Source organism: Haliaeetus albicilla, chromosome 23 (assembly GCF_947461875.1).
Source record: "Haliaeetus albicilla chromosome 23, bHalAlb1.1, whole genome shotgun sequence".
Classification (NCBI taxonomy): domain Eukaryota; kingdom Metazoa; phylum Chordata; class Aves; order Accipitriformes; family Accipitridae; genus Haliaeetus; species Haliaeetus albicilla.
This window is the reverse complement of record NC_091505.1, coordinates 6,626,311-6,646,284: the sequence shown is the minus strand read 5'-3', so window position 1 is coordinate 6,646,284 and position 19,974 is coordinate 6,626,311. Positions and strand designations below refer to the sequence as shown.

At 42.0% G+C, this 19,974-nt stretch overlaps 1 protein-coding gene across 3 annotated transcripts in view; it reads right to left on the bottom strand.

Moving 5' to 3' along the window:
• Positions 1 to 3,448: 3,448 nt before the first annotated feature.
• Positions 3,449 to 19,974, bottom strand: part of TENM1 (teneurin transmembrane protein 1) — a 348,313-nt gene continuing 331,787 nt past the window's right edge. For all 3 annotated transcript variants that reach the window (XM_069811008.1, XM_069811009.1, XM_069811010.1), the window contains 5 exons: positions 17,155 to 17,451; positions 12,628 to 13,015; positions 10,729 to 11,949; positions 10,109 to 10,251; positions 3,449 to 8,668 (listed from right to left, as the gene is read on the bottom strand). In XM_069811008.1, the coding sequence (XP_069667109.1) occupies positions 7,910 to 8,668; positions 10,109 to 10,251; positions 10,729 to 11,949; positions 12,628 to 13,015; positions 17,155 to 17,451 (2,808 nt within the window). In that variant the 3' untranslated portion in view covers positions 3,449 to 7,909. The remainder of the gene's footprint in view (positions 8,669 to 10,108; positions 10,252 to 10,728; positions 11,950 to 12,627; positions 13,016 to 17,154; positions 17,452 to 19,974) is intronic.

Genomic DNA, 19,974 nt, shown 5'->3' with positions numbered 1-19,974 from the left:
GTTTCTCTGCTTTTCTTTACCTATCCATGTATGTTTCCACGCTGCTGCTGGACTCCTGGAGGGGAGGTTTGAAACTACAGGACTTATCAGCTGTGCAGGCTTAGCTTGTGGCTACTGGAGAACTCAAAGTACGTGCTGTTTACACGCGGGGTTTAACGAGCATGACGACACTGTCCTGGCAGACAGTAGGAAACACTTTTGAACAGACTGGATGTCCTGCAGCCCTCTTGTTTCAGGAGATAGTACTGTATCTGCACTGCAGCCAAAGGGTGGTAGACGTGTTCTGGGCTCCCTCTGTGTGGGTTTCTGCCAGGCAGGCTTGCGTGAGCTCCTGTGAGCTTTGGGAGGGGACCCAGCCCCGGCCCAGCCTTGTTTGCGTGTGCTCAGTCTGCAAGGGGGATGCATCTGATCTGGCTGGGAGGTTTGTGCCACCAAAGTTAGTCAGCCTTCAACCTGCGCAAGTGGGCCTGACTATCAATCAAAAGAATGGGATTCTCCCGCGCTCCCTTTCAAAGCACAAGACTAACAGTGATTGCAAATGGACTACAAAAATACATATATTTAAAAAAACCCCAACTCTTAAATGTTGTACAGCCACCTTTGGGTTGCTCTGGTTAAATGATTCATGCCTATACTTCTAACTTCTGCATGGCTTGGAAAGCCAGAAATGTTTCCTAAGAAGGAAAGAGGCTTTTTCCGGAAACACCAGGCTACAGGCTCAGGAGGACAAAACTGACCAAATTCCACCAGACACGGCCATCCATGACTTGGTGGCACAGCAAAAGGCACTGCAGCTGCTTGGGGCTGGCGGTGGTTCTTGAGGCAGCAGCTGCCTCCCTGCGATAACCCCAGTGCATGTATTTGTATCTGCATAGAAGATACTTAGATGGGGAACACTCCTTCACCAGTATGTTAAAAAAAACCCCTCCACCCATAATCTACTTAATTGTTGGGATCCTGTCTTGTTTTCACCTCACTAAAGGCAAGCGGGATACGAACAGTGACAGAGCTAAAATGGGCTGCAAGTACAGGATTCAGCAAGGTTAGGATGCTCTGAGCAGCGTTTGATAAGGCTGGCAGGTTTAGCTTTATTTTTTCCCTGTACAAGTGGCTATGTATGTGTGTTCATGTGTGAGTGAGACAGTGCAAGCAATGGAACGTTTTCCGTGAAGTACAACATGTTCATTGCAAACCAGCAATGGGAATAAATGCAATAAATAAACAGCCTCATGGTAACAGGGACCGGTAGGCAATACTGTTGCAAAGTTGTGATAATTTTAGTTCATGACTCAGTTTCTGTCTAAATGAAGGCCAAATTTCATTCGCGGTGAAATGTCCTGTCCCCCCCAACTAGTCACATCATATTTTACACTGTGTGCGCATGTGTTGCTCTGTGCCCCCTTGTTACATATGCTTGTTGGTTGTAACAAGGGTCTTATCTTAATACAGTGCCATACGGTGGCAGATCCAGCATGATTTACTCTTTAATAAAATATTTAAAAGCCGTTTTTTTTAATTGTTACATAATTCAGCAAATGCCAGCCATGAAGGCCGCCAGCACAGAGCGCAACAGCCGCAGCACCGCCTGCATTGCTTCACTTGAATCTTTCCCTCCTCCTCTGTGCCTTAAAGGTTTTCCTGACTTGCTGCCCATCTGCGGCGGCTGGTCCCTGGCCGTTCCTCTCCGGCTTTGTGCTCCTGCAAACCATCCTTCCCCGAAACCAACCGACCTGCTGTCAGAGAGCGCGTGTGTGCCCCCAGGCTTCCCAGGGAGCCCTTTTGCTTTCTAAGTAAGTGCTGGGTCTAAACTCCTGGTTTACCTGGTCTCTCCTGGGAGCAGGATAGAGTGTGCTTGGAAATGGTCCGTGGCAGATGATTGCACTGTGGTGGGGATAAATGTAGTGGGAAGCCCTTTGCCCAAGGGCTGTTTCCTATGGAAATGTCCTATTGACTTCAAGCAAAGGCTGAGGCTGTCAGTGCTGCATGTGCAAACCCGGAGGCTGTCGGCGCTGCCTGGCACAGGAGCAGCAGCCGCGCGTCCGCTCTGCAGTGCAGTGAGCTGAGGATAACTGGTTTGACTATGGATGACTCCAGCAGTGCATTGTTCTCCTAAAAAATACATAAAATAGACCAGAAGATGCCATTTTTGTTTAAAGCTGAGAATGTCGTTTCAGTTTCTAATGTAAATTATTAAGACAGAGGCTTGTTTGTGTTGTTTCTTTTGGGTGCCCGAGGGTCTGGAATTGCTGTAGGCTTAAACGAGGTGGAAACAGAGAGAGAAGCTCATGGTATCTGTGGGACAAGGAGTCGATGTTTGGTCATGGGACCAGTAATATGGAAATTATATAGATTTCATGCATTGTCTTGGGTGTGAAGAGCTACGGCTCATTTTAGAGAGCAGCAGCTGCATTTTATGGGCATGACTTCCCAGGTAATGTCTGTATCACCTGCTTCTCCCTTCCCACCACCCCTGCTGGGCTGCAGCCACAGGGGGACGCAGCCCCTCGCTGCTGCGCTTGCTCTGCCCGGTCCCCCCCAGCCCTCCCGCTCCCCTTCCCCTGGGTGCCGCAGCCCTGGCTCTGACAGCTGATTTTGCAGCTCGGCGGGGGGACGCTGCGTCCCCTGCCCCGGCCCTCCCCGCTCTGCCTTGTCCCCAGCAAAGGCAATGCCGCTCCTCTGCAGCGACTAATCCTGCTACAGCTCTGGTTTTGTCTCCGCTAAGCCCTCCCCTACTTCCCAGCTACTACCGCGACAGACCTCCTGCAGCACTAAATCAATACCATCTCCCAGGCTGGTTTTCTTCCCTTTTCTACTAGAGCACCCCTTTGGCCTTGCTTCCTTCTTATCCATCCAACACAGCTCCTGCAGCCTCAGCCCTCACATTGGGTTATTGCCCAACCCAGCTGCTCCGATCTATTTTTCACCATGTAACCTTTTCTTTAGCCGTAAACACTCCTTCTGCCCCTCTGGTTTACCGTCTCTTCCTCTCTGCTGCATGTGCCGGGCTTTTTATTTTTCCTCACGCGCACACTTTTGATACACACGGTCGTTCATCATCATCTCTTTGAGGCAGCTCCACAAAACATGCAGGTACTTAAACTTTGCTCCTCATCCCCTACCACCACTGTCGACTTCACCCACTCGGTTCTTGGGAGTGCGAAGGCATTTAGCAGAATTTTTTTTTTTCTCTCTCACATTTGTTCTGATGAAATGTAATAACCTGTGCACAGAAACTGCCTGTGATTTCAGCTGCAGTGAAACCTGCAGAGTTATATGCATGCACTTTGGTGAATCGGAAGTAAAATCTTGCTAGCAATCCCCTGCCCCCCAACTTTTGAATCAACCAATATTGTCTGAAGCCCTTATTTAGCTGTATGGAAGCACCTTCTACTGACACGACCAGAACATCCCAAATACATGGTGTAAACAAAGACAATGTCACGCACCATCAGTTTGCACCTTTATTTTTTAAAAATGAAATAGTCAAAGTACTTTCTTTTTCAAATATCGACACATAATATATTAACTTTTAATATTTACAGCGTGTTGCTGGGATGTTCTTGTAGAAAATGCATGCTTCTGGTCTGAAACCCAGAGCAAAATGCATCAGACCATTTAACTGCAGCCATATAACATAAACCTGTACAGTATCCAGTCACTATTCAGCACAGGAGTTAGAGCAGGAATAAAAAAATTGGGATCTATTGTTTCCTAGCAACGAGGCTGAGGCCATTATAACACAATTTCTGTAAGATCAGAACCTCTAACTGGTGTTAGACAGAAACTGAAGATCTTGGCATACATTGTAAACATTGTTACTGTTGATGAGAAAGCTAAAAAGGAACGTTACTTTGACATATATCGTATGCTATGCTTCTCTTTCTCATTTATTGACACTTCTGCCTGAAGAGTATGAGGATTTTAATGTTTTATCATGGTTCATACAAGTAAAATACTGTCAAGGACACGATCTGATATACTAACATTTATTAAAAGGCTAAAGTCCACACGAGATCTAAGGAAAAACTGGAAATTGTCAAAGCACGTTTCCTTAGACAAATAATGGCAGGTGACAAATGCCCGGACAAATCCACAGCGAGTCCGACTCCACCGTTCCCAGTTTCTGCCGAGAAGCGATTCCTCTGGCAGTCAGGGCACTTTCGACCCGGTAATGTTTTGTATCAAGGAGAGGTTTAAATAACAGTCAGCATTTGACGGGGAAAACCCTTACGGCTATCGGCGGCAGCCCGATCCGAGCGTCACCGCGCTAGATCAGCCGTGCTACGGCGAATCCCCCCGAGCACGCTAACGCCCTGCCAGGGATGTGCCGAGCTCGTTTTGCTCAGCCTAAAAAATAGGAGCTCCTCTGCCCAAACCACTTTCCCCTTCGGAACTTGACCTTGGCTTCCAGCAGCACCGATGGCCATCGCTCCCGTCGGGAAAGCTGCCGCTCCGTAAGCCCGGCCCCGGCCGCCGGCGGAGCGGGGGCTCGGCGGCCAGGGGGGTGCAGGGCTGGGACGCCAGAGCTTCGGGAGCGCTCGTGGCCAAAAAGAGAGGCCGTGTCTACTAGTGTACGACTGAGAGGACGTTAAAGAGCTCAAACCAAACAGCTAGGATGTGTATACCGAGATGCACATTGACCAGTTCATATATATTTATTTGGCTATGTTCTACATAGATATCTATATATATATATTTATACCTTTGAAATGTTCTAGATTTGCTAAATAAATATGAAAGCAAAGGAAACATTACTTGTACACACTATTTGTTTGGCTGTCATAAAAAATATAGCACATATTTCTCATGGTAGGTACTTTGCTACAGGATAGTGTGCAGTAGTGGTTTTTATTTTATTTTATTTTACTTTATTTTATTTTTTTCCACTTTCAGAACCTTGTTTGCAGTGCAGAATGCTAGCATCAAATTATCTGATCTAAATAACAGTAAAAATTTCCATGCCATTATTTTTCTTTTTTCTCATTTGGGTCTCTAGGCTATAGTGCAAAATTAAAAAAAAAAAAAAAAGAAAGGAAAACTACAAAAAACAACAGAGAGAAATTGGTCTAACTACAAGGAAAAAAAAAATGGAGACTGAAATATTCCCTGCCTCCATCTGAGGTTGTTCATGAACAAGATGGTCCAAAACTATTTGTTTGCTTAGTTCTCATGAATCACTGCTGGCTGGCCCACGTGTAGCTATGACTTCAGTCTCCAGTGCTCTTTCAGTAGTAACTCGTTTCTTTAGCACTGTCAACTCAGCACGATATTTATTTTAGTTTCCTAAATTTCTGAAACTGTTACGATGAAGGCTTTTTTTTTTTTTTTTTTTTCTTTTGTAACCGGGCCACGTAATGTCATGTGATTCTTTATACATCCATATTCTCGTAAGAAATATTGTTCAAAAATGTACCTTAGACTGCACCCAGGAACTGGGAAAATGCCAAATCTACCTTCAGAGACAAACTTGTAACACATTTCACTCTTTGACCTTTTGGCATAATATGAGAACAACAATAATCAAGGCAGTATTAAAAAACACAGCTGTAGGTAATACAAAGTGCATTTCCTGCATATAATACAAATATAACTTTAAGAAACTAAAGGCACAAGCTAACTAAATATGTATTACATACTAGAAATGCACAGTTCAAGGTAATTCTAATAGCTTCAAATATTTGTTTATAATGGATATTTAAAGCAGTTTGAAAATGATCCTCATTAGTGAATTGCAAAAAAGTATAATTGCTTAAAATATAAGTAAAATAGACTCTAATATTGACATCTTGGATCAGTGATAAAATACATCATCACGTTTATGAATGCACTCTCTATATACAATTCATAAATTATTCTTCCATTGATTAAAAGCATATTAGAGGCTCAAGGATTTGAAGGTCCATTTTTAGGCTGGTGTGGAGGTATTCAAATTCTCCGTGATCGTATGGAAAATTACAGAAATCAGAGCTGTCAAACCTGGCTATTGTCAGCTCCCAATTCTGTACGTTAGTTAATGATGAGCCCGATCAAAATGCATATGTGCAGGTTTTGGTCCGTAATTCCCCCTGGCCGGGGAGAAGAGGGTGGTTTTAGGGGCCAGGCTCTCACTCGGCCTGATCCTGCACCCCCAAAGCTGCGCTGGCTCCCGGAGGAGCAGAAGGAGTCTGGAAAGAGATGCTAATGGTGTGAGGCTGAGAGCCCAGTTCAAACCCCTGCGGGGGTTCGGGTCTCAGGCACCAGTTCAGGCTCATCTCTAACTTTGGTACAGTCTGCTCCACTTGCCCAAAAACAAGGGAAAAAAGAAAACTGGAAAGAATGGAAGAGAGACAAAGAAAGCACTTTGTTGGCTTCAATAAATATGAGCAGAAATTGTTTCAGTATATTTACTATGTCCGTTTTGAAAGAAATGTGCAATAACATCACTGTTACGGATACACAGGCTCTATAACAAGACTTCTAGCTCCCTCTGAAAGTCAGTAAAGGAAATCTGCTTACCCGTCCCCCCCTCCCCGTGTGCCCTCCCCACCTCCTGATAATCAGGTCCTTTAAAAATGACAAGCTGAAAGAAGGATCACCTACTCTGCTATGAAATAACTGTGCCAGCAGCACATGATACCTTGGGAAATAAAAATTTCTGTCCATGCAATATTATGCTTTTCTATGTGCTCTAGATATTGAGCTGAAAAGTGAAGAGTCATCCCCAAAATGTTCTACGTTTATCAACATATTTACTATCCACACTTAGGTTCATCAACTCCCAACCCACCAATCTTCTTCAGACTCGAAAAAATGAGTAATACGACAGGATTATTAATTTGAGATGAAAAGAACGCAATGCCTAAACCCAACAACACTGCAATTTCCAAACGATCTGTGCAAAGACGCGTCCTGGCCCCACAACTACAGGCAGGACCGATCCTGCATGGCTTGCTGCTACCGCACCGTGCGGGCCCTCCCAGCTGGGTAACGAGGGTCGTCCCAAAAGCACTGAGTTAAAGCCCAGTCTGGAGCACACTGATGTCAGCGGAGAGACTCCGGTCGACTACACTGCTCCCAAAACCCTCCTTCGGCCGCCCCTGGCGCCCGGCTGAAGCCCCCAGCGGCACAGTGCCACCCTGCGCGCCTCCGCCGGGAAGATCGGCAGCTCTACGCGTGGTGCCGGACTCCAGCATAACCCAGTGCCGAGGGAAACCTTGGCAGAGAGGCCCCTCCATGCAAAAGTAGACGCAACGTGGCGTTCATCACTGAGGGGCTGAGAGGTGGCTACGGCCGAGCAAAGCTAAAGGCAATACGGGACAGCCTTTTACGTACTGTATCCAACACAAGTCGGGTTTCCCAGGTTAGAAAATCCCTTAGATCATAGCTGTGAGGAATGACATGTGCGGGGTTGGTGAGCAACTATGAAGTTTCCATACACAGTCTGGTTTCTGTATGCAATCCCTTAAACTTACGGGAGATCTCACTGGGATAAAAACTACCCAGTAAATATGGGTTGCAGAATCAGGCTCTGTAACCTTTTAAATAGTTGGTGAATTATTAAATCAACAACAACAAAAAAGTCGTGTTTCTTTAGAAGAAGGCAGAGCACGCTGCGCTCTCCCCTACCCCGCATGTGCGGTGTCACCCCGGGCACTTCGCGCGCAGGTCGCGCTGCTCAGCTGTCAGGACTCTGCTTCTGCAATTTTTGAATACTGCCACACAAGAACTAAAAATCGTCACTGTCATCTCTCAAAGAGTTAAACGAACAATATTAAAATACCATCTTCTGTCACATTTAAAGGCAGTTGGATATGTTTTTTCCTCTATATTTATATATACAGAGTTCTGAACTAGAAAAACCAATACAATAAACCATTTTACGTTTAAAAACAGGCAGTCTTTGGTGACGCAAAGGCAGAGATTTTCTTTGTTACCTTCTGCCTATTTCACTCTGTCTCATAAAGTGAATATTATTGGCACTGTCAGAAAGTTCCAGATACTGCTCCACAGATAAAACAAAATATCCATCGTAGCCTTGTACCCGCCCAGTGCTTAAAAGCTGCTGTTTCTCTCCATCTGTCCATGCCCTAATACCTTCTTCCCCTTCCTGCAGCCGTCTCTGCTCCTTAGTCCAGGCCTGAGCCACGGCTCTCTGCCTGGCTATCTCTAAGACATGGTTCTTTTCTTCTTCCACCGTTGTTCCATACCGAACGTTAAAGCACAGCGCGCCGTGCTGGAGCTGGATGTCAGCAAAGCGTCTAGTCCTCCCATTGATCACAGAAGTCATCTGCGACACTGTGACGTTGACGCCGTTCTCCAAGATGCGTCGTCCTCCAGTGTTGCCGATTAGGGCCAAATCTTCTTCCAAAGACCCCAGCTTGATGAAGTAATGCGTGTCTCGGCCCTCTATGGTGAAATGCAAGTTCTCCAGATAGTGAGCGTTGTTGAGGATGGCAGCAATGCGCCGGCTGTCCTCGTTAGCCACGCCTATAATGTCAGCTGTCACTATACCATCCTTTATAGCGAATTTGATGCCTTTGCCGAATACTGAAGGAATAGCTGCAAATCTCGGTTGTTTCACTCCCTCATAGCACTTGCCGTCGCTATACCTGGGTGTCATAGGAAGTTGATCCAAGGATATAAAGTTTCGGAGTTGCTTTTGTAGCTCACACTGAATACCAAGAATAGTCTGGAAAATAAAACAGCAATAAAGTTTGCAGCTGAAGCACCCTGCAGTTCATTACAGTGTCTCACAGACCCTACTAATCTCTTAATTGCTTGGAATGGATCTTCAATTTGTTTGGAAAACATTGTGCGCATCTACAGAGCCTGGGTATACGCACAGGCTTTCTAATCGCCTAAGGTATTGCTTTCTGTCTCTTGGACTCTTTTGTTTCTAGAAAACAAATGGAAAATGTGTTTATCACAAATCCTATTTTCGTATTTATTCTTCCTTTTTTTTCTTCCTCCCCTCTTGAATTGTTACTGTAATGGCTGGTCTTTTGACTCTTAGGCATGGGAAAGCTGAACTCAAAGCTGTGCTCTTTCACATGATTCTATGCTTAGTCTCTGTGCGTCTAATTATGTCTTCTGTAAAACAGCAGTAACAGTTTTTATAGCCCATTCTTTAAGGAAAGCAGGCTGTGAAGGTCTCAAGACACTAGAACAATAGGAACCATGCAAGTACATCAGATCTGTAGATCTTGCTCCCCAATGAGGCTAAAAAAAATAATCTCATTCCAACCACCTACTTGTCTTTTAACACTATACCTATCACTACGCTTTTCCTGTGCCTTTTTAATAACTTCTTTAATATCTCAGTGACAATTTAACATGGACATGCTCCTACATCTGGAACGAACTCTGACCCTCCAGCCCTCTGCACTTTGTGCATGGGAAAAGAAGTGTGTTAAGTGCTAGGAACGTAAACTCACAACACTTTATACTTCCTTTTCCTGACTACATTAGAGAAAAGGCATCTTCCCTCTCTCATCTTTGCAAAATCATAGTTCTTTGTTAACAGATGCTTGTATGGTCAAATGCAAAATGTGAACGCCTGCTCAGAACATCGGTAGTCAGTCCTGTTGCAGTTACATTGATTGCTAGACCCTGATAGCTGCTGTGTGGCTCTTCTTTACTGAAAATAAGCCCCGGAGCAAGGTTGAATTTTACAGACCCCTGTATGAATCCATAGCCATAATTATGCAGAGGTACAGACATGTAAAGCTGTTTATCCCCTCAGTGATTTTGCATCTCTTGTGGCATCTTTGCTAACAAAGATGAAAATCTGTTGGTTTAATTTTTTAATTCCACAGAATTTTTGTAGCTTTTTCAATTTTCACACAAACACTTTTACCCCTTTGCCTATCCTGCCCCTTAAATTTGGATTGTTTCTTTGTAAACACCTGCAAAGTTCCTTCGCTGTGTTGCTAAAAGCTTCTCCTTAAAACTCTGCTCCACTCTGATGCCAGTACATAATTGACAATATTGAAGTTTCTAGCATTGTTATACTATTTGCCTTGCCTATTATGTGGAAAGACAGAGTCACATTGTTTCCTTGGTGTCCAGTATTTTCTAATAAAATTCCTTAATTTAGTATGAGAAGCAGCTGAACAGAGTTTTTGCTAACCTTTCCAGGGTCCCACTCTTGGGTTTTTGTTTGAAGCTGTAGAAGTTCGTATGTTGTCTCCAAAGCTTCTATCTCTGGTTTCGGGAATCCAGGTAGTACGTTGTGCAACTGGAAACCAAACAGCTCTAGCCAACTTCCAATGTCTACAAAACAAGGAAAGGATGCTGGCAATAAGGCACATAAATCCTAGAAAAAGTGAGGGTAGTCTGCAGAAATCCCAGCTATGCAGAAATAATGATTTCACATCAATTTATGTTTTCAGTACTGGTTACAGCATTTATTGTAGCAAACAAATTATTTGATTACAAAGCATAGCTATACTCAAATCAATAGTGTACCTTCTATCTATTTATAATGGAAAAAATTCAAATTAAGCTGCCTCCATTCTTCCCCTAATTTTAGCACTTAGAAAAGCAGCAGACACAACTATTAATTATCTTCTTGGTTACCATAAAGGCTATAGGAAACAGATCAAGCTCAGTAGGATGTTATCTATTGAAGAAATGACTTTAATATATGTAAATTAGAACCAAATATTAACTTTGGATGTATGCAAGTCTTGAATCCATACCAGCATCTGATAAAAAATTGTATTTTCATGAGAAACATGGTACTTTTACCTGTTGTATACTTAGCAACGTCTTGGATTCTGCCAACTGGGTAATTATTTTCAAATGAGTAGAGATTAAATGGTTGTGGGACAGCATTCAGGTGTTTCCATATATGATGATTTGGTGTTGTCCACCGACCAGCAATGACGTCATAGTCCCGCTGACCCAGATGAACTAATTTAGTAAGAGAATCATAGAGCCCTCCATGAAAACCAATGATAACCTGGAAATCTGGATTAGTGTCCTGGTAGATCTCTCCATATGGGGTGTACAAAATCTCTTTTATGACTTGGCCCCGACTGCTAAATACAGCTAGAGGTGTTCCAGTGTTATCACAAGCGACATAATACTCTTCTCCACTGCTTAATTCCATCGCAATGAGATGACCTTGAAGATCATAATATAGGGATGTTATTTCCGAGCTAGTATGATTGTACAAGTGAGTAACTCTTATTGGGTTGGAGAGATCAGCGTAGAAGAACTGTAAGTGTTGACCTAGGCTTGATTTGCTTGCAACTCGTCTTCCAAGACCATCGTAACAGTATTGCACACTCCAGCCAGACACTTTGTTGTATGCTTTGTTCAGCAGACCGTTAGAGTTGTACTCAAAGATCTCATTGCCTCTTTGCCTGAGAAACCCATCTTCGTCCATTTTATATTGAATTTCTCCAAGTCTGGTAATGCGATCTCTCAGATCGTATCTCAGAGGAGTGAGGCGCGCACTGTTTCCGTGGCTCAGCAAGTTGATGTTGCCATTAAGGTCATAGCTGTAGCGCCACTGGGTTTTATCATTCACAGACACGGTCTGAAGTTGACCATCAGCATCATACTCGTAAAAATATCTCGTTATATTGGCATCTACACCTACGCGTATATCACAGATCACCATACGACCCATGTTATCATACTGGATGGTCATCCAGTAAGCGATAGACTTGAGAATTTCATACTGTACTTCAATCACCTGACCATTAGCACTAAAAATTTTGGTATGCTTCATCACAGTGGTGGTTATAACTTGGTTTAAATCATAATTAATTACACTGAATTTTCCAAATTGTTCAGTCCTGCCAGAAACATCGACGTAACGGTACAGATCTATGGGAAGAGGTGTCTCGTTTATCATGGCCTGCATGCTCGTGACACGGAAGTTGTTATAGCTGTAGTCAAATCTGGCGTTTACAAGCCCTTCTTCACTAAACCTGAAGATCTGGCGACCAATAAGTGGACCTGTCCAAAACAAACAGGCGAAAAAGGAAAAGCAAGAAAAATAATGAATTACGCCACAGTATACTTACCCTACAGATCTAGCACAAACAGGCGGTGAACTCATATATACCCTTAAGCCTTATTGCTACTTGACTCTCTCAGAAAATACCATTAACTAAGAATATGTTAGATTATTCTCTCACAAACCTTTATTAATGCTTGCTCTACAAAAATATCTATATTTTATTAACATTTGTTTAAAAGAATGCTATTTTATTCATAATTATGATTTCTATTTGCTTACAAGATAATTCTAAACTAAATTTATTTTACATGGTGATTTCCTTCCTCATATAAACAGTCCTTTTGAATTTATGTTATATTATGGTATAAACGGGAAACTTGGAAATACAAACAATAAAACAACTTGATTTAGTATTTAGCAAATATCCACACAGTGGAATAAAAACAATCAAACATTATAAGAGCTATTCCATACCAAGCAATAAAAAGAAAACTGTATTTCAAATGGGACAGCTATATATGCCTATGGACACAGACGTAGAGATACACACATACATTTTTCTATTGAAACATAAAATATAAGAACTTGTAGACATAAAAATAATGGAAATTCATGCCAGGTGAGTGCAGGATCAGGGCCAAAAACTTTAGCAAAAAGCGGACAGTTACACAAACCTGTTTGCCTGTATCTGATGGTACAGATGAACCCATCGTGCATTAAATGTATTGTTTTAATAACCCCAGAAGATTCCTCGTAGGTGAACGTGACTTGAGTAGTATCATACAGAATCTCGGAAAGTCGGGACTGTTTGGTGTATTTGTAAAGGACTCTGCGTCCTGTCCCAGGATATAATGTTTGCAGAAGCCGTCCGTCTCTGGTGACGTCCTGTATGAAAGCCGCGTTGCTGTCTGGAGGGGTGTAGATGTTGCGGTAGTACCCGACGGACAGCATGGTTTGCAGGGCATGGCGCACCATGCTCGGCATGGTGACCGACAGCAGGTAGTCGGACTGGTCGTACTCAAAGATGTAGCGGCGCTGGCTGTGCAACAGGAGCATCACGGACTGCAATCAAACAGGAATGGCAGTGTAAGTGGCTGATCAAGCAAATGATTATTCATCTAGTGAGTGCCTGAAGGTGAAGGAAATGCTGAAACGACCACCCACTCTTGTTGTTTGCTCTTACTGTCTGTACAATTCCAAGTGAAGCTTTCAGCTCCAGGAGACCTGGCCAGCAAGGTGGTATAAAACAGGAGAAGAATAATAATAAGTCTAGAGGTAAGGACCTCCAAACTGGAAGGCAGATGTGGCTCTCAGTAGCATTTCAGCCTCATGCTGACTTGCTATGTTGCTTTGAAATATTTAGGTCATCCTCCCAGAAGCAAAAACAGAGGGAGCCTCTTCCTCACACACAGGCAGAGCATCTGCACCAGCAGATGTTTCTAGGGGAGGTGGAAAGGGGAAGCTTTCAGTGGTGTGTGCAAGGTGTTTAGCTTTTATTTGCACTCTGCCTATCTCTAGCACAGACCTACCCCTTTTTCTGTACGTCTTCTATTAAATGCCCATCATCCCAGAGGTCACAGTATCTCCGTGCTTACAGATGGATGAAAGTAGTCTGCAGGTTCTTTGGTGTGACTATGTCTGTCTCTGGTTCTTGATGTTTACAAAGAAAACTATTTCTACACATGTACTTGATATTTGCCCTGTGTTAGTTAATCGTGGCTGGTCAATGAAATCTGGTTTGTTTGTTTGGCAGACGAATGTGCAAGCATGGCAGACATTCTTCTGTGCAAATTTAAAGTTTGGGTTCTGTCAACTTTTTCACCAGTCACATGCAAAGTCACAGTGTCACAGAGTACAAGCCCACTGGTGAACAGGCACTGTTGAAAACAAGCATAATGAAAACACAGAGTGAAAATGAATGGGGGATCTTTGTAGCCTTCCCCCAGCTCCAGCAAGTGGCCTGGCTGGACCAGAGCACTGCACATCTTTGCCACACCGTCTGAGCTGAGACGGAGCGCTGACACTGCACCGTTCTTAGCTCACAGCCCAAACCTACCAGGCACATAAGCAAATTTGTCCGGCTTCTGCCTGATTGGGACGTCATGCAAAACAAAGTCTTATGAAGAACAGTGTGGCTGCTTTTTCGTAGAGCATTGGGGAAAGAAATCAGAAAAAAAGGCTTTTTTTCCCTTTAAGCTCAAAAATCTTCTCTGGGAAGAAAACACTGAGAGCTCAGCCTTGCAATGTGTTAAGTAACATTGGCCCTAAGCCACTTCGCTCTGACAAATAACCCAAGTGCTTATTCAAAGGACCAAAGATAGGCTAAGCCTTGGCCATCCTCTCTGCACCCCCGGCCCCCGCCCTCCCAAGATGTATTTCTTCCTGCCCTTGGTGAAAGACATCTGTCACCTGCACACAAGCCAGCCAGCACCAACATATGCCACTCGCGAGTTACCCTCTGCCAACTGGTGACGACAGACCTTTACTCCGAGCTTTCTCTGATCGCTTTATTGCCGGTCTGCCAAGCATTTCTAACACGCGCAGTGTTTATTTTGTTTTCACCTTCAGTCAAGAGTCCCCAATCTGCAGTAAACCACTGGCTGAACTCTCTCTTCGCACTGATGTGACGCCTCTCTCTATATACTGCTCCCGGGCCTGTTTTTAAGCTGTCTGCCATTGACAGAGTATGAATAACAAGATCAGAAACATCTCTAATATAACTTTAGTGCCCCTGTGTGCCATTTTTTACAGCATTTTGTGGCTTTTCCACTTTTGTCCGGGATAGTAAAAGGTTAGACAGTACAAGGGTTTGAGACTTAGTATCCTCTCTAGCCTATTAGAGTATACCATAAAGAGAAAAAAAATTAATTCCCAATTCATCCTAATAATATTACAATAGATTTTTCAACTCTTTGCACAAATTGGGTTCTAATTGTTTTAAAGGATTTCAGAGGGTAGCTCATAACATCCCAAAAGCTGTCATTTTATAAAAGCAACCAGAGCCTGGTCAACCACGTAATGATTGATGTTGCATGGTATATCGAGACAATCAGCCAGTGGCAATTACTTGGAGCTCTACTGGGAATACACAGAAATGCTGAGCTTCACCACTAGATGTCATTTCTGTCCAACATACACATGCAGCCGCTCATCTATTTTGTCTGGCGGTAAACGGCAGGATTTTGGAAGCAAGCTTGGAGTATTCAGGAGATTTTATAACACCATTAACTAATTGAGGAAAGTGACCAAACCAAGAGGAACTGAATCTCATCAGTAAAAATTATTTAGAGTGCTACTATCATAGTGCTTTTTAAAATCTAAATTATTGGGGCTAATTTTGGAAGGGGTAGAGATTTTTGAAGATGTACAATTAACTCAAGTGCTAAAAAATGAAAAATTAAATAATTATGAATTGGAAGCGAACTGTATAATTGATTTTTTGATAAAAGGAATCATTGGGTCTTACGAGGTTTCAGACAACCTTTAGCAATCATTATATAATTAACACAATGAGTTATTGACTTTAATGGAGCCACAAAATGATATCTCAATGTCTAATTTTGACAGGGAATTCATCTTTTTTTGGCACAAGGAACAAACAGTGATGAAAGTACATTAAATAGCTGGAAGATTATGTCCATAGTGTGCATGACTTTCAATAATTTTAATGACAAGTTACAGCATAACCCAAGCCTGCTGCTACCTGATTCAGTAATGTTTTGCCATTTGCTTCTACAAGATCAGGATTTGGCCACTTGCGCAGAATTCCAGAATAACAGTTTGAAGTCATATGACTTTATTTATAAGCTCGTCATAAACTAAGAACAGACAAAGTGGTTTAGAAAGATAAGAAGCATACATCTTTCCAAAATTATGGTCCATTAGGCCCAAAGAAAAAAGAAAAGATTCCTCCAAAAGGCATATTGCCCAATATTTGAAAGCTGTACTAAACGCCTGTTTACTTGCAATTTGCAGAAGAGCATACAGACAAAAGAAGCCCTGACAAATTTATCAGAACCAAACTTCTGAAGCTTCTAGGGTTTGCCAATCTTGTTAACACATGCAAGAACCATACTGCATGCAGACAAGGAAAGAATCACATTTTTATGCATTCTCCCGTCTAAATCATTTTTTTCTCTGGGTTAGGTTTAAGTTTTTTGAGGATCAGGCTTAAATACATTCAAAATAAGTACAGCAAAGTTTATCTTAAAAGTACACATTTGGAACTTTTAAATATATAAATAACTTCAAAGTGATTGGATTTCCTGCGTGTAATACCCCCTATCAGTTTTACCTCACCTGCCCCCTCCTAGCCTCTCCCTGTGGTTAACAGGTTCAGAGAAAATGTTCTGCAAACTCAGGGTATATTGGATAGTCCAAGATGTTGCTATTTAAAAAAAAAAGTTTAAAAGGACACTGTTTCAGTACAATTTCACAGTAAGTTCTGAAAGCTTTAAAAATACAGATTGGCTTTTTGGTTTTGAAAGACAAGACGATACCAAATGAGATGCTTCTACAGGTGAAGGAGATGCTGTTCTTCCTTAGTCTGTACAACACTTACTCCCCTATCTTGTGACCATTACTTAAAGACATAAATGAAAATTACAATACTCAGGCAATTTAGACATGAAGTCACTATAAAAGCAGAGCAATAACTCATTTCATATTAATATTTTCCCCCTCAAATAGCCCTCATAAATACTGAAGCAATCTTTCTCCTCACAGGAGCAATCCCATTTTTATAGTGCAGCACTGAGTAGGTGCAAGCTTGTACTCACTGCCTCATAATTTTGGCTTAAAAGAATCATGTTTGTGGGGAGGGAACAGTTCCTTTTCAGTGACTGTTATACTTTTGACTATGTTATATGGAGTGGCAATGTGTTTTTCACCAGTGAGAGTGTCCTTTGTTCACTTGAACTTGGACTGGGACCAAGAAGTCATTTCTACTTACCAATTAAATAAATCTGAGGTGCTAATAGCTTCCTTCAGAACTACAGTATGGCAGGTTTGAACTGGTGATATGCAGGTCTAAGCATGTCCAGAGACATTTTTATCTGGTTATGTAATTGTATGCATTTTCTGTTTAAAAAGTCTTAAACATTCTTGCAAAAGATAGCATTACAACATAGTTCACAATGTAATATCTACATGAAAACAAATATTTTGCCTTGGTACAACAATCTACTTTTGAAATGATTTACCTTTTCTAAATATGTGTAACTCCATATTTTACCATCTGCCCATGTTCTGGAAATTATGTTCCCACTTGGATCATACTCCATTTTCTCAGTCCAGGTTCCTCTTTGGATATAGGTGACTAATCCAGAATGTGAATAAGTGATATTGACCTCATTGTACTTGCTGATGGGCGACCATAAAATTGGGCGTCCTGTCTGGTCATACATAATCCGAAGAGTGAATTTTCGATGATCATCATAAATCTTTCCTGTTCTGGTTACATGATCAAAATCAATGGAGAGCAGGTTTCTGTTGTGGGCCTAAACACAAAGATACAGTAAGGTAAGAAAACAATGCATCTTAATTACGCACCACACAAACATTTCTATGTCAGGTCTAATCAAAATGTGCAATGGCTTAACGTTATGATGGGGAATTTAGGCCTTGTGAAAAACAAGAAAATAGAAAAATATTCAGATGAGAAACAGGAGGACCAAGAAACAAAATGCTGCTTGCATTCAGTGTTACTATACTTTGCATTACAGGATGCTTCCTATTTCCATGTGCTAACCCACACCTCTGCTCTCACCTTTTCCTAAGTTTTTCTTCTTTCTTCTCAACTTTCATCTCTCTGTGGATGGACGTTTTGATTCCAGCCAAAGATGTGTAGTTAAGCCCACAAATTAACAAAGCCATCCTATCTCACATCCTCTCTCGTAAGCTCCGTTAATGTTGACAGGTCAGTTACTGCTCTGGGATAGCCCACGCCAGGTCGCACACTGATGCCGCAAAGGGATGAGCTCTGCTGGCAGCTCCCAAAGACCCCGCTCACCGGCATCCTCATGCTTCTTCACAAAACCACCCTTCTCCCAGAGCTCGTGAAAGCCAGGGGCAGCCGTGCCTGCTGCCAGCCATATTCCTTGTTGCAGCTTTCTCACCGCATTTGGGACCTGCAGCATTTGTTAAATTCGCTGTGTCTGACAGACTAACAGTGACTGTGCTATGATCTGTTAACATTTATGGTCCAACGGGAAAATGCAGAGGGGCAGTCCAATTCTCAACCTGAAATCAAGTTTAAAGCTGATCCAGATTCATGGAGACAAAATATATGTATCCAGCGCTTTTATCATCTACCTCCTTACATCATTCAGTCACTGGGCAATCACCATTAAACCCCATTTAAATCAGAGATATAATTTAGGGAACCATAAGACATTGTTCATTGACTTGTCTTTTTCAGATCAATGCTCAATGTGCTCGTATTAATCTACCGCATTTTATCTAATCGCTTGTATTAATCTATTCCAATTAATAAATTCCTTACAGCAGAGGCAATGTCAGTGCAAGTGTTAGCACAGTGCACAGCACAGTGCTTGCTCTTGAGACCTGGAGGCATAGCCGTAAAGTAAATGGTTAAGAATACCTGTTTAATAATTCAAGCTGGGATCATATGGTGGTAGTGATTAGAAAGAACATTTTTTTTCTTTACCCTTTCTGTTTTTAGATACAAAATAATTTGAAAATCTAGAAGAAGCAGGTGTTCTTTCTTCAACTACCATTCCTGGGGTTTTATATACACACATGTCTAACTTTAATAGTGTTCATTTACAATAGCTGTAAAATACCTATATACCCCTGTAGACTGCTGTAACTACTACAATTTATGCTCTAATGATAGTTAAGGAGCCCAAGTAAAATGGGATGCTCAGTTCAACTATGTTTGCTTGTATACAGTCTGATGGATTAAGTGTATTACAATATATTTCTTGCAAACTTCTTGCAATTTCTGAAAACAAACTCTCTTGGTGGTAAAATAACTGAAAAGCAAGCAGGGGATATACCCTGGCTCATATTCATTTACTGTCTATGTACATATTTAATGTTCTTATTGCTATTATTATTATTATTATTGTAGAATGCAGTTAGGAGAAAGGGAAGTCTTGAATACAAATTGCTTGCAATCTACATTTCAGGGACGATACAACAAATAAGAGTGAAAACCAAACAGAGGCAGAATTAGCAGCAAAGTGGATAGCAGCAGTACTTGAAAGCTTGCAGAGTTAAGGTAAGGTTTGGGTGGATGCCATTACTTCCCTTATACTCCACATTTTATGTCTCATTTGTTTACTTTCTTAGATTTTAGTTAAATTTAACACCCTTCTGAAGGCAAGACACGACGATACATGGGTAGGAGGCCTCATTTCAACGTTGTCACCAAAAAGCTGACTTCACATCCCATTGGCTTTTTAAAGATGACTCCTCCAACGTACATACAATGTAGTAAGGAGCCCCTGTGAGAGGCTGGAGCTCATGTGCTCTGTTACAAGCCAGGGAAAACTGGTTTCCTAAACCAGTGTCAGGTCAGAAATTCAGCTGATGAAAATAGGGAGAAAATTCAGCTGACTTCAGTAATAATGTTAGTAGTGCATAAAAAGATGTATTTATTATATATTTTTAAACATTCGTTGACTCTACTTCCATTAGGTTTATAGCCAGAAATTTTGCAGTGTAAATAATCACATAAATGTGCAGTCCCTTGACTTTCATTCTCAAACCTAAACTGTCTACAATATGTAAATCAGATGAGATGATTGTATTATTTCCTTGTCTGTGTTTTGATTTGAGTCAACGTAAGCTGATACACACTGGCAGAGGATTTGGTTCTATCATTAGAACTTGCTGTAAGACTGGTAAATAAAGGGACATCATTTGCTAAATGCGATAATAAACATAGCTGTCAAAGCCTGTAGCTGCAGGACTTTTGAATTGAGGCCAGTGAGTTATTTCCTTTTTTGTTATTAAAAAAAAAAAAAAAAAAGGCAAAAATAAGTAAGACCGGCCAA